The sequence below is a fragment of the Oncorhynchus mykiss genome, chromosome 10 (assembly GCF_013265735.2).
Source record: "Oncorhynchus mykiss isolate Arlee chromosome 10, USDA_OmykA_1.1, whole genome shotgun sequence".
In the NCBI taxonomy this organism is placed as follows: domain Eukaryota; kingdom Metazoa; phylum Chordata; class Actinopteri; order Salmoniformes; family Salmonidae; genus Oncorhynchus; species Oncorhynchus mykiss.
In genome coordinates, this window is record NC_048574.1 from 15062892 (window position 1) to 15075945 (window position 13054).

The 13054-nt window shown below is 41.2% G+C and overlaps 1 protein-coding gene across 14 annotated transcripts in view; it reads left to right on the top strand.

Annotated features, from left to right (window-relative positions):
- The first annotated feature begins 3998 nt into the window (after positions 1 to 3998).
- tcf7 (transcription factor 7) overlaps positions 3999 to 13054 on the top strand; it is a 63021-nt gene continuing 53965 nt past the window's right edge. For 11 of the 14 annotated variants that reach the window (XM_036989329.1, XM_036989337.1, XM_036989330.1 and 8 more), the window contains exons 1-3: positions 3999 to 4432; positions 4570 to 4639; positions 5442 to 5545. In XM_036989329.1, coding sequence (XP_036845224.1) covers positions 4250 to 4432; positions 4570 to 4639; positions 5442 to 5545 — 357 coding nt within the window. In that variant the 5' untranslated portion in view covers positions 3999 to 4249. 14 annotated transcript variants of the gene reach the window in all.

The window sequence follows — 13054 nt, forward strand, 5'->3', positions numbered from 1 at the left end:
GGTTGTCACAGTGCTTATTACTCGCAATCTAGAGGGTGCTGTGTAGTAATTGTATGATTAAAATGTGTGAATTCTTTGAAAGAACTCATCCACCTGGTCAATTCATGTCAACATGACAAAACATGGAGGTAGTGCTGAGCGATTAGTACTTTTTGAGGTTGGTTCGATTTCAGGTCAATTATAAAAATTAAAAATCACGGTTTTCAATTTCGGTATCGATTATTTGGGTTGAATGATGTAACACCGAATAAAACAATGAATAAAAGTCCCATGATGTTAGTGACTGCCCATTTACTGCTTATCTCTTATTTACCATCATTTATTCACATAACTTTACCAAAATAGTTCAATTGTTGTGTATATTACATTTGTTTTATTTGATGACTTTATTATTTAATTCCAATTCATCATCTCCTCTCTATATAGCTGCTGCATATGCTGTCTTACAAAATTACTATTTTGTAGATCTTCAAAGTAAATAAGGCATAATTTTATGACTGCCGAATACTAACTATCAATCACTTAGATCATGTATTTTCAGGTAGAGATACCTCGCGAAGCAACAGCTGCTCTCTATTTCCACAATCACGCATTCTTCTGCCTCTCACTCCATCATTTGCTCACTCACACATAATTTGCACATACAGTTATACTGACTCTAAGCACCCGCACACCCACTCACATACAAGCTGCTACTCTGTTTATCTTATATCCTGTTGCCTAGTCCCCTTACCCCTTAAATATTTCCTGTATATAGTATGCTTACTTACTTACTTACTTACTTACTTACTTACTTACTTACTTACTTACTTTATTGTGTCTCATATTTCCTATTCTTGTGTTTTCTTCTATTATTACATAGTTTTTTTTATTATTTCATTGTTGGGTTTTGAGTTTACAAGAAAGGCAATTCACTGTACTTGTGCATGTGACATTAAAACTTGAAACTCATCTTCATAAACATAAAAGACACAAAGACCACAACTAGCTGCACAATGGATTATGGGCATTGTAGTTAATTACCCAGCTTAATGCGCTAAACTATATAGAAAATTGGCCTGTTGGAAACTACAACTCCTTATTACATCGCACAGTTAAGGCTGAATCTGATTTATCACTCAAGAGCAGTGGTGTAAAAAGAACCCAATTGTCATACTTGAGTAAAAGTAAAGATACCTTAATAGAAAATGACTCAAGTAAAAGTGAAAGTCACCCAGTAAAATACTACTTTAGTAAAAGTATACAAATATTTGGTTTTAAATAGACTTAAATATCAAAAGTAAATTAAATTGCAAAAATATACTTAAGTATCAAAAGTAAAAGTATAAATAATTTCAAATTGCTTATAATAAGGAAATCGGACAGCACAATTTTCTTGTTTTTTAAATTTACGGATAGTCAAGGGCACACTACAACACGCAGACATAATTTACAAATGAAGCATTTGTGTTTAGTGAGTCCTCCAGATCAGAGGCAGTAGGGATGATCAGGGATGTTCTCTTGATAAGTGCGTGAATTGGACCATTTTCCGGTCCTGCTAAGCATTGAAAATGTACTTTTAGGTGTCAGGGAAAATGTATGGAGTAAAAAGTACATTATTTTCTTTAGGAATGTAGTGAAGTAAAAGTAGTCCAAAATATAAATAGTAAAGTACAGATACCCCAAAAAACGACTTATGTAGTACTTTAAAATATTTTAACTTAAGTACTTTACACCACTGCTCAAGAGAAACTCGATTTCGGCTAATCACTCCACCACTACATTGAGGTGAGGGGATTTATGTGCTTTTCATAGGTGAAAGTAAAAATAAGATGTATTGGTATTTTCTTTATGAACTTTTGAATTATGGCAGTATACATGAAAAATGTTGTAGAAAAGAGGAAAGGGAGAGCTACATTCCAAACCTATTTCTGAGTTGCTTGGTCAAGCCATGTGGTAACTAGCATCTTAATTAGCATTTTGGGGGGTGGTTGGGGATGGTTGTCACATGGAATGTGGGGTTAGTTGTCACTATCAACTCCATTATAACCATATTGTTCAGGGACATTTCCACTGCCAGTATTCAATAAATGCCAAGCTCTTTTCTGCTGTTGCTATAGAGACCTCTCTTCCCAGTAAACACCTTTGGCCAACATATCAAATTGTGTTGGGAGTATGTAGTGTGGAGACATTATGCACATTGGAAAGACGTCGCCAGGACATTGGAATATAATGTAGATGCCTTGGCCGATGTATAAACCATATATAGAACTGTAGAATTTAGAATGCAGGTATTCTAAATACGTGTCTGTGAAACATCTCACACAATGTTTTTCTGTCACACACCCACACTAGTACACAAACACACACATACACACACAAATTTACTGAAAATGTCATAAGTTGTTCTCAAGGCAGAAAATGCTGAATTTTGTTAGGAGTATAGTTCGATCTAAGAAATGCTATTTCTAAGAATGTTTGCTAAATTGCTTCATTTCCTGTTACAAAGGGAATAAGCTACTAGCAAACATTGTGTCAACCAACCCCATACTGTGTGACAACCAACCCTGTGATGGGGCTGGTTTTCGCAAGTTGACAGTGTGTGTTTGATGGCTTATAACCCCATGTCAGAATAAGATATGATGATAAAAAGGGTTCCTATTTCAACCCAATACCTTGGTATTTCTATTAATGTTGAAAAGAGTCTTGTAAGATGTACTGGTGCTGAGAAATACACATGGGTAAAAAGTGACAACCAACCCCGGCCTCCCCTACTTGTTTGACAAGGCACCCAGACACCAAGTCTACATCTTTGAACTACATTCTGTTTTCCCCTCCACATTTGTTTTGCATCGATCAAATAGTTTCATTCCAGCAAGTTGCTGTTTTTTGAGATTACAACTGAATCCATGTGCTCTAGGGACTAGCTGCAACATTTCATGCCTCTTTTATTGATGAGCTTGACTCATTTTCTGATGGTTTACAGGGGATGCCCTACATGTCTCTGATGTTCTCACAATGTCAATACAAATCTCACATCAATATTTCTACAACTTCACAAATGTTGGGCGAACATGGTTTTATGGTTTTGTTTCTAAATATGTAGTGTATAGGAAGGAACTATGTTTTACCCTCAGCATCCCTGATCTCTCTCTCTTTATAAGTCCTATGTATGGTATACACAACATGTGCATCCAATGAAATGCTGACTTGCAGGTTCCTTCTCAACAATGCAACAACAATAAGAAATAATCAAATCTAAGAATACGAACATAAAGAAAATAGCATAAGTACAACACAGAAAGGCACAATTTATAGTACAATATTTACACCTGTTTTGAGGAAGGGGGAATTCGAGGGCAAGTGTTTTAAATTGTGCAGTATTTAGCAATCATAATAAGAGTCTGATAGAAGTGTGTGTGTGTTCAACAATGTATATATATATATATATATATATATATATATATATATATATATATATATATATATATATATATATATATATATATATATATATATGTATATATATATATATATATATATATGTATATGTATATATATATGTTTTACCTTTATTTAACTAGTCAAGTCAGTTAAGAACAAATGATTACTACACCGGCCAAACCCGGACGATGCTGGGCCAATTGTGCGCCGCCCTATGGGACTCCCAATCACGGCCAGTTGTGATTCAGCCTGGAATCGAACCAGGGTGTCTGTAGTGACGCCTCAAGCACTGAGAGGCCTTAGACCACTGCACCACTCAAATGTATAACAATGTTATAACAATGTTACATAACTAGACTGCGTTGTGGGAAATATCTATCAATGCAGAAGAATCTGAAAGACCGTTTGCTCACGTGTCTTATATCCAGGACTTCGGTTCAGTCTTTGCTAAAAACAAGCAACTTTATCCATGATGAAGTGTTAAAAGACATGAATATGGCCAACAGGCTCTAAGGTGATGTCTCTTTAAGAGCGGAACCCTCTGCTGAAACAACCCCCAACAAGTCATCGAATCTGTCAATCACTGGTCGGCGATCTTTGATGTTGGGAGTCCTCGCCTTGTTTCGAGCTCAAATGCACTATTTGTTGCTGCCGAGCAACATTACTTTCAACTTGCAGGGCCGCTCCACAGCAGAGCAACTTTTGTTTTGTTTTATACTTTGGCCGTATCTAAGCGCAACAATTTAGGGAGGTTTGGGTTAATAGGAAGTTTCATTTATTTTTTTCAAAGGAGCACTCCGCTGATTAGGGTAATTTTCAAAGCAACATGCCTCAGCTCAGTAGTGGCGGAGGAGATGATCAAGGAGCAAACGATGAAATGATATCCTTCAAGGATGAAGGCGAACAAGATGAGAAAATTCAAGAAAACGCTTTCACAGAAAGGGACTTAGCTGACCTCAAGTCGTCTCTGGTGAATGAATCGGAGACAAATCAAAGTTCGAACGCAGCGGTAGGTAGACTACAGAGAGAGAAAGTTGTGTTATGCGCTGTTGGTAAGGTTGGAAGGGGTCTTGGTATGAAACTTTTGGCTCTTCAAAGTAATTCTCAGGTTACTAATCTTTGTTTAATGTTGCTTTGGACACTCAGGCGGTCAGACGAAGTCAGCAAAACGAACATAGAGGTTATCAAGAGAAACACCGGGAGCATCTCGACAGCGGTAAGAACTAGACAGTAGCTGAATTAGGCTAACTGTACCTCAGTAAAACAAGTTGTCTGTGATTTCTGACAATACTGTGCTGTTGCATCATAGACTGACTGTAAAAGGAAGGTGTTGCTTTCCCTGGGCTACATAGGTTATAACATGGTAATAAGATTTCAAGTAGCTTCAGTCTGAAAGTCCTAAAGAAAATCTAAATTAAAGCATGCTGTAACTTAACATTAGGTTTATATATTGTCCCAATGGGGCAAAAACGGCCAAAAACACAAACGTATGCTTGCTGTGCTGAACCTCTGGGCAGCTACAAGTTATTTAAAGTTAGAAATGCTCTCTAGTTCATTAACAATGTTTGAATATGTCAAGTAACTCACAAAACGTTGTCCACTTATGCATTCAGCTGAAAGGTTGAAAACAAGCCATGTGGATCAATGACCCTCTGCTTGGACAGCCTGTAAAGATGCATTGCACATTTGAAGTTACCATCAACACTCTAGACTGGAGAGATCAGTGGCTAGCTATTCTATTGGGTGACAAACAACAAAGGGTTGGGGTTTGGCTGTGTTTTTGTGATGCAAGATTACGGCTGTCACTTTGTCTCACAAATATGTTACAGTAGTAAACAAGTCTGTAACATAAAATCTGTCGAAGAGCTCTATCATTATTTGTCGAATATACTTTTTTCAATAGTAAAAAACTGCTAATTATAACCGTTTTAACTACAATAGTTAACCAAAAAGTATTTATTTGAAGTTAAATTAATATCAGAAAACATCTCATCTCACATCTTTGTCTTTCTCCACAGTGTCCAAACATCAAGATGGAGGGATGTATAAAACAGCGTATCCAGGGTACCCGTTTCTCATGCTGCCTGACCCATACCTCCCCAACGGATCCGTGTCCCCATCTGTAAGTCCACATCACGTTGCCTTCTACATCACAATGTAGAGTTCTTCATTCTGTTGAATCATTATGGATCATTATTCCAAGTCTCTGAATGAAACTATGTGTCTATTATACCAGAAGTATGCAAGGACAACAAACTAAGGAAATTAGAAAGTAAAAAAAAAAACATCTAAAGTCGTACGTGTACACCCATGTCTGATCATCCGCACCCCCATACAACCTTGAATATGTTCGGAAACAGCAGCACATCAAAAACAAAACACATTTTAAGGCGGGACTAACTGACACTGAGAACGGATATATGCACGCAATAATATGATTATTGTGGATAGACAGATTACTATAATACCTCGATTAATACGTTTACATGCTTTGCAAGAACAATTTCCCTAATAATCCTGTTTACATGGACACATCTGAAATCAGGCTACCTGATTGGGACTTTTAATAAATGCAGAAAATTGCAAATCAAAATAAACCTTCTACCACAGGGACCATGTTATTCTGAGTTGGTATATACTGTATAATGTTTGTATTTGAAAACTACTTTTAAGATGCATACTTCTGGTTGTTCCGAACTCAGAACTCACTTCACTAGCGCTGAAGAGAGAGGCTCTCGGCTGGTGCTATCACATGCGCAAATCAAATACACCACTGTTACTCCGATTAAGGTGTTTACATGTCCTAATAATATGACAGATTGCTCAGAAAACAAGGTGTTTTAATTTGCGTATGCTTATTAAATTATGACCGTTGCAGAGTAATGTGTTTACATGACTAATGCCTTATTCGGCCTACTGCCATAATCAGTTAAATATCGAATTATAAATGAGCATGTAAACATGCTCAATGTGTTGACTCCCTCATTTTTCTTACACTTTTGTATGTTGTCTGTGTATTGGTTGGTGGTTTAAAACGTATAACTTAAAGCTGCAATCAGCAGTTGAAAAATATATAAGAGTGTGCTCCCCACAACTGTTTAGGTAAAAAGCAAGGGGGCTAGGACTGGAGAAAAGTTACCACTCTCAAATTCAAAGACAGAGGTATGGATGCAAGGACAGACCATCCATGATCTCAAAATTATAGTTTTTACCATGTTTTGTTTAGTTTACATTTACTTTGTTTACAAACATTGGAGTAAAACAAGCTTACATTTTGGGTTCTGATGGGGTACGACATTTATAAGTTATATTCTTCAAGAATCAATGGGCACATATAATTAATTTATAAGTCCAAAAATGGATGTAGCAACTGCTGATTGCCCCTTTCAACAAGGAACTATGCATCTTTCATCAGGTGAAGCTCACTCTTCAATGTTAAATCTGTAATAACAGTAAGCACTCTCATATTAAGCATGGTGTTTTGAAAAAGCATATGTTTCTGTCATCATTCATTCTACTCCAACAGTCTTTCTTTGATGTGTTCTGAATGAAATGCTAGCACAATCAGAAGCTCTGTTTCAAATGGGCTCAGTATTGAGACCTCGTCATGTTGTCACTTAAATTACCTAAAGGTGTCAAGTTTGTGTGTGTGTGTGTGTGTGTGTGTGCGTGTGTGTGTGTGTGTGTGTGCGTGCGTGTGTGTGTGTGTGCACGTTTGTGAGACAAATCTTATATAGACCAAAAACTGTAGTATTATAAGTAATGGCTACGTTTGTCTACAAATGTATCAGATCATTTGTAAAAAACGGAACACATTTTATTGAGACGTTATTACATAGACATCAGTTATCATTACGTAGTAAACACACACTGTGAAAACTACTCTCAACTATTTTTATGTGCAGAAATGAATGTGCTGCCACCTCTTTCTTCTCATGAATGCATCCCCAACGTCTTATCCTTAATTGCCTCACAGCGCAAAGCACAGAGGTTCTCAAAGATTGTTTTGGGAATAGAGAGCACTTTCTTCTGTGTGTGAGTGTGTCTCCTCGGCTTCATACAATGCTCACTTGTTGCTTCCCTTGTAATTACCCGGCAGAAGCACTGTAGCTGCAGCTCTATCGACCTGCCACTTGAAAGGAAGGGAGGATGGTGTAGATGGTGATTATAGCTTGGGACATGGCAGTGGGGCAGGAGGGGAAACAGCGCTGTGGATCCCCTCCTGTTTGGTTCTCCAGTTGAAATGTTTACATTGAACAAGGTGATGCCTGTATTCACCCCCCCCCCCCCCCCCCCCCCCCCCCACCACCCGCAGGCAGGCTCTCTGCTTCTATCTCAGCTCAGGTGGTCTATCATCTTTACAGGGGTTCATTTGTTGCTTTTATTTTTCTTTGTTCTTTTTAATTGGCAGATTATGTGTAATATTTTTGGTCTGTTGTTTAGGCATGCCAAATGTCCTAGTAAAAACAAGACTTTGTATACTATCCATATGACTAGTATTAGACTATTGAAAGGAGAATTCTAAAACAATTTTATTATGAAAAGATGTACATTTCCTTCATGAGTTCAAAGGCCTCACTAAACAGATCGTCTAATTAGCTAATATCCCCCAGATATTTGAATAACAATAATTATTTCAGGATTAATGTTATTAAACTCTTCAAAAGAATTTCACAAACATCTCACATCTATTCTGTTCACAGAAATGATTTTACAGTGTCTCTAAACAAAAGGCACGAGCGTGTTCCTCCTAAGCCGAGTGCATCCTAATATGCTTGTTACAGCGTTGTTTTGTGGGACATGCCAGGGAATTATGTTTAGGATCTAACATTAATGTAGATATCAGTTGTCCTTCCAGAGACGGTGTCTAAAGAAGGCGATTTGAGACAATCCCAGACTCTGTACTAGATTTCCCTTAGCTTTTCTCTGAACAAAGCTTCCTTCTGAGTGAGTAGCTGTGAATCGGGTAGGGTTAGTAATGCTTTGGATTACCACAAGACATTGTTCAATTTGAGGGGATCAGTAGAAGAGGTTCGCCTGGAAGAGTCAAACCCCTGTGGATGGAGGATTCTGAATGAGAGCTAACAGAATACACTCCTCCTGATCTCTCCATCTCGCTCCTCACTCTGCCTCCTCTCTAGCTCTATCCTCACCACATTACACTCATTCTCATCTCCCCATCCATCTCGTTCCTCTGTCTGCCTGCTCTCTCCTCTCTCAGCCCTCTCTCTCTCTCTCTCCTCTCTCTGCCTTCTCTCTCTCTCTCTCTCTCTCTCTCTGCCTTCTCTCTCTGCCTTCTCTCTCTCTCTCTCTCTCTCTCTTTCTCTCTCTCTCTCTCTCTCTCTCTCTCTGCCTTCTCTCTCTCTCTACCTCTCTCCCCTTTCTGCCTCCTCTATCACTCTCTTCTCTCTTTCGCTTCTCATTCTCAGTCTTCTCTCTTCTAATCTCCCCTCTCTTTCTCACCCCCACCTATCCCTACCTACTCTTACCTATCCCTACCTACTCCTACCTATCCCCACCTATCCCTACCTACTCCTACCTATTCCTACCTATCCCTACCTACTCTTACCTATCCCTACCTACTCCTACCTATCCCCACCTATCCCTACCTACTCCTACCTACTCCTACCTATCCCTACCTACTCTTACCTATCCCTACCTACTCCTACCTATCCCCACCTATCCCTACCTATCCCTACCTACTCCTATCTATCCCTACCTATCCCCATCTACTCCTATTTACTCATACCTATCCCTACCTACTCCTACCTATCCCTGCCTACTCCTACCTATCCCTACCTATCCCCACCTACTCCTACCTATCCCTACCCATCCCTACCTAACCCTACCTATTCCTACCTACCCCTACTTACCCCTACCTATCCCTACCTATCCCTACCCATCCCTACCTATCCCTATTCTCCCTACCCATCCCTACCTATCCCTATCATCCCTACCCATCCCTACCTATCCCTATCATCCCTACCTATCCCTACCCATCCCTACCTATCCCTATCAACCCTATCCATCTCTACCTATCCCTACCCATCCCTACTCATCCCTACCTATCCCTACCTATCCCTATATATCCCTACCCATCCCTATCATCCCTACCCATCCCTACCTATCCCTACCCATCCCTACTCATCCCTACCTATCCCTACCCATCCCTACCCATCCCTACCTATCCCTACCCATCCCTATCATCCCTACCCATCCCTACCTATCCCTATCAACCCTACCCATCCCTACATATCCCTACCTATCCTTACCCATCCCTACCTATCTCTATCAACCCTACCCATCCCTACCTATCCCTACCCATCCCTACCTATCCCTATCAACCCTACCCATCCCTAACTATCCCTACCCATCCCTACCTATCCCTATCAACCCTGCCCATCCCTACCCATCCCTATCAACCCTACCCATCCCTACCTATCCCTACCTTTCCCTACCCATCCCTACCTATCCCTATCAACCCTACCCATCCCTACCTATCCCTATCATCCCTACCTATCCCTACCCATCCCTACCTATCCCTACCCATCCCTATCATCCCTACCCATCCCTACCCATCCCTATCATCCCTACCCATCCCTACCTATCCCTATCAACCCTACCCATCCCTATCATCCCTACCCATCCCTACCTATCCTGTGTCACTGCTATCTGATGGCCTTAAGTCCCGGGGGGGTGAGGACTCGCAGGAGGATTTTAAGCAGTGGGCTGTGCTCATGGAGAGCTAGACAGTCAGGACAATCATCAGAGCCAAGAGAGCCTGTGATGTGGAAGATCACAGGCGCTAACTTGTCAAGCGGACAGACTGGCAGGTTTATCAAATCAAATTTTATTTGTCACGTACACATGGTTAGCAGATGTTAATGCGAGTGTAGCGAAATGCTTGTGCTTCTAGTTCCGACAATGCAGTAATAACCAACGAGTAATCTAACCTAACAATTCTAAAACTACTACCGTATACACACAAGTGTAAAGGGATAAGAATATGTACATAAAGATATATGAATGAGTGATGGTACAGAACGGCATAGGCAAGATGCAGTAGATGGTATCGAGTACAGTATATACATATGAGATGAGTAATGTAATGTTTAAATCATATCCCACTTACCCTGTTCAATTAGAATGTAAAGAACAGTTCATCACGGATGTGTTCACATTGTTTCTTTGTTGTTTTGAAACTTGAGGACTTGCATAGAGCTAAGCAGTGAACACATTTAAAAGGACAATTATTTGTTTCAAATATATCGGAGTAAGTTTTCATGATTGGCTTAATGCTGTTAACTGAGCTGTTCGGTGCTCCTCTTACATTCTGTCAGTGAACTTTTTGAGTATCCTCATGCAGAAAATAGGAAAAGAATGTTACTTTACCAGTTCAGCCCTCTCTCTCTCTCCCTCTCTCTCTCCCTCTCTCTCTCTCTCTCTCTCCCTCTCTTTCTCTCTCTCTCTCTCTCTCTCTCTCTCTCTCTCTCTCTCTCTCTCTCTCTCTCCTCTCTCTCTCCCTCTCTTTCTCTCTGTCTCTCTCTTTCTCTCTCTCTCCCTCTCTTTCCCTCTCGCTCGCTCTCTCCCTCTCTTTCTCTTTCTCTCTCCCTCTCTTTCTCTCTCCCTCTCTTTCTCTTTCTCTCTCCCTCTCTTTCTCTCTCCCTCTCGCTCTCTCTCCTTCTCTTTCTCTTTCCTTCTCTTTCTTTCTCCCTCTCGCTCTCTCTCCCTCTCGCTCTCTCTCCCTCTCTCTGTGTGTGTGTTTGTGTGTGTGTCTCAGCAGTGCTTCTGTGCCGAGCTTTCTTAAACAGTAGAGCCCCTAGTCCCTGGGTAAACACTAGAGCCCCTAGTCCCTGGGTAAACACTAGAGTCCCTAGTCCCTGGGTAAACACTAGAGCTCTTAGTCCCTGGGTAAACACTAGAGCCCCTAGTCCTTGGGTAAACACTAGCAGGGACACTGGCTTGTTTAACCAGGCCCTAGTCCCTGGGTAAACACTAGCAGGGACACTGGCTTGTTTAACCAGGCCCTAGTCCCTGGGTAAACACTAGCAGGGACACTGGCTTGTTTAACCAGGCCCTAGTCCCTGGGTAAACACTAGCAGGGACACTGGCTTGTTTAACCAGGCCCTAGTCCCTGGGTAAACACTAGCAGGGACACTGGCTTGTTTAACCAGGCCCTAGTCCCTGGGTAAACACTAGCAGGGACACTGGCTTGTTTAACCAGGCCCTAGTCCCTGGGTAAACACTAGCAGGGACACTGGCTTGTTTAACCAGGCCCTAGTCCCTGGGTAAACACTAGCAGGGACACTGGCTTGTTTAACCAGGCCCTAGTCCCTGGGTAAACACTAGCAGGGACACTGGCTTGTTTAACCAGGCCCTAGTCCCTGGGTAAACACTAGCAGGGACACTGGCTTGTTTAACCAGGCCCTAGTCCCTGGGTAAACACTAGCAGGGACACTGGCTTGTTTAACCAGGCCCTAGTCCCTGGGTAGGCCCTGTAAACCCTGTAAAGCCGGCTCTGTGCCTCTGACTGACGACGTTAAGAAACAGTGGTGCTGGATTATGCTCCGCTAAAGAAAAGCAGCTTTGCGCCCGCTTTTGTGTGTGAACAAGCTACTTGGAAACTTGCGACGGCCCCAAAACTGCTCCTTGTTGTCATTTAACATGTAAGCAGGAGATGATTGAAATGATCAAGGATGATGGTTGGTGGTGGCGGAATAGCCTAATAGATGTGTTGACCGTAGCAGAACACTCAGAGAAAGCCGTGTCAGTCAGAGAATGTACATTATGTACTGAACTTTGACTTTGAGACCAACTAAAGCATGTTGGTACACATCGTGTAGTGATGTTGACAATACATTGCAGTCCCGTACTGGGACAGGGCAGGCTAACAGTGAGGGTGTGACTGTGTCCCAAATGGCAACCGTTTCCCTATATAGTGCACTACTTTTGACCAAGCCTATATAGGGAATAGGGTGCCATTTTGGACGCAGGGGGTGAGACCACACTCTCTCTTTCTCTCTGAGCCTCAGGTAAGTTAGCAAACGCTTTAAAAAGGAACAGCAGGAAATGACAGAGAGGCTGCAGATTTTAATACAAACGATGATAAGGGGCCTTCATCCTCAGAGCTTTGAAGTAGATGGCTGTAAATAAGCCTCAAGTGAAAATGTGTAGGAGCCTATTTTAAGAGGCGGAAACATTTAGAAAATATCAAAAACCTGTTGAATCCCCCGAGGTGTTTATAGCTGTAATTATTCATGCACTTATTTATTTTCTGGTGGGCGAAGAAGGAGAAGCAGAGTAAAAGACAGGTGTTGTAGAGGAAGTGTGTGTTTTTCTGATTGATATTTTGCCTGTCACACACGCCACTTATAAGACACGCTCCTTGTTTTCCGACCAATTTTGAGTCCATTAAAGAGCTCTCCTGAAAGGGGGGGGTGTTCCAGCGTCTGCTCCTGACGTTTCTCTTTCATAGTCATCAACTCAAAAATCTCAGTTTCAATGGCAGGTTTTATAACGTTTTTTACAAGAGTGCCACTCACCGAGGAGAGAGACTCAGCAGTGAGCAGAGCACGTCTGTAATAAACACTGTTCAGTCTTCTAAATCTTCCACCAGGAGCCGCTCAGCGCT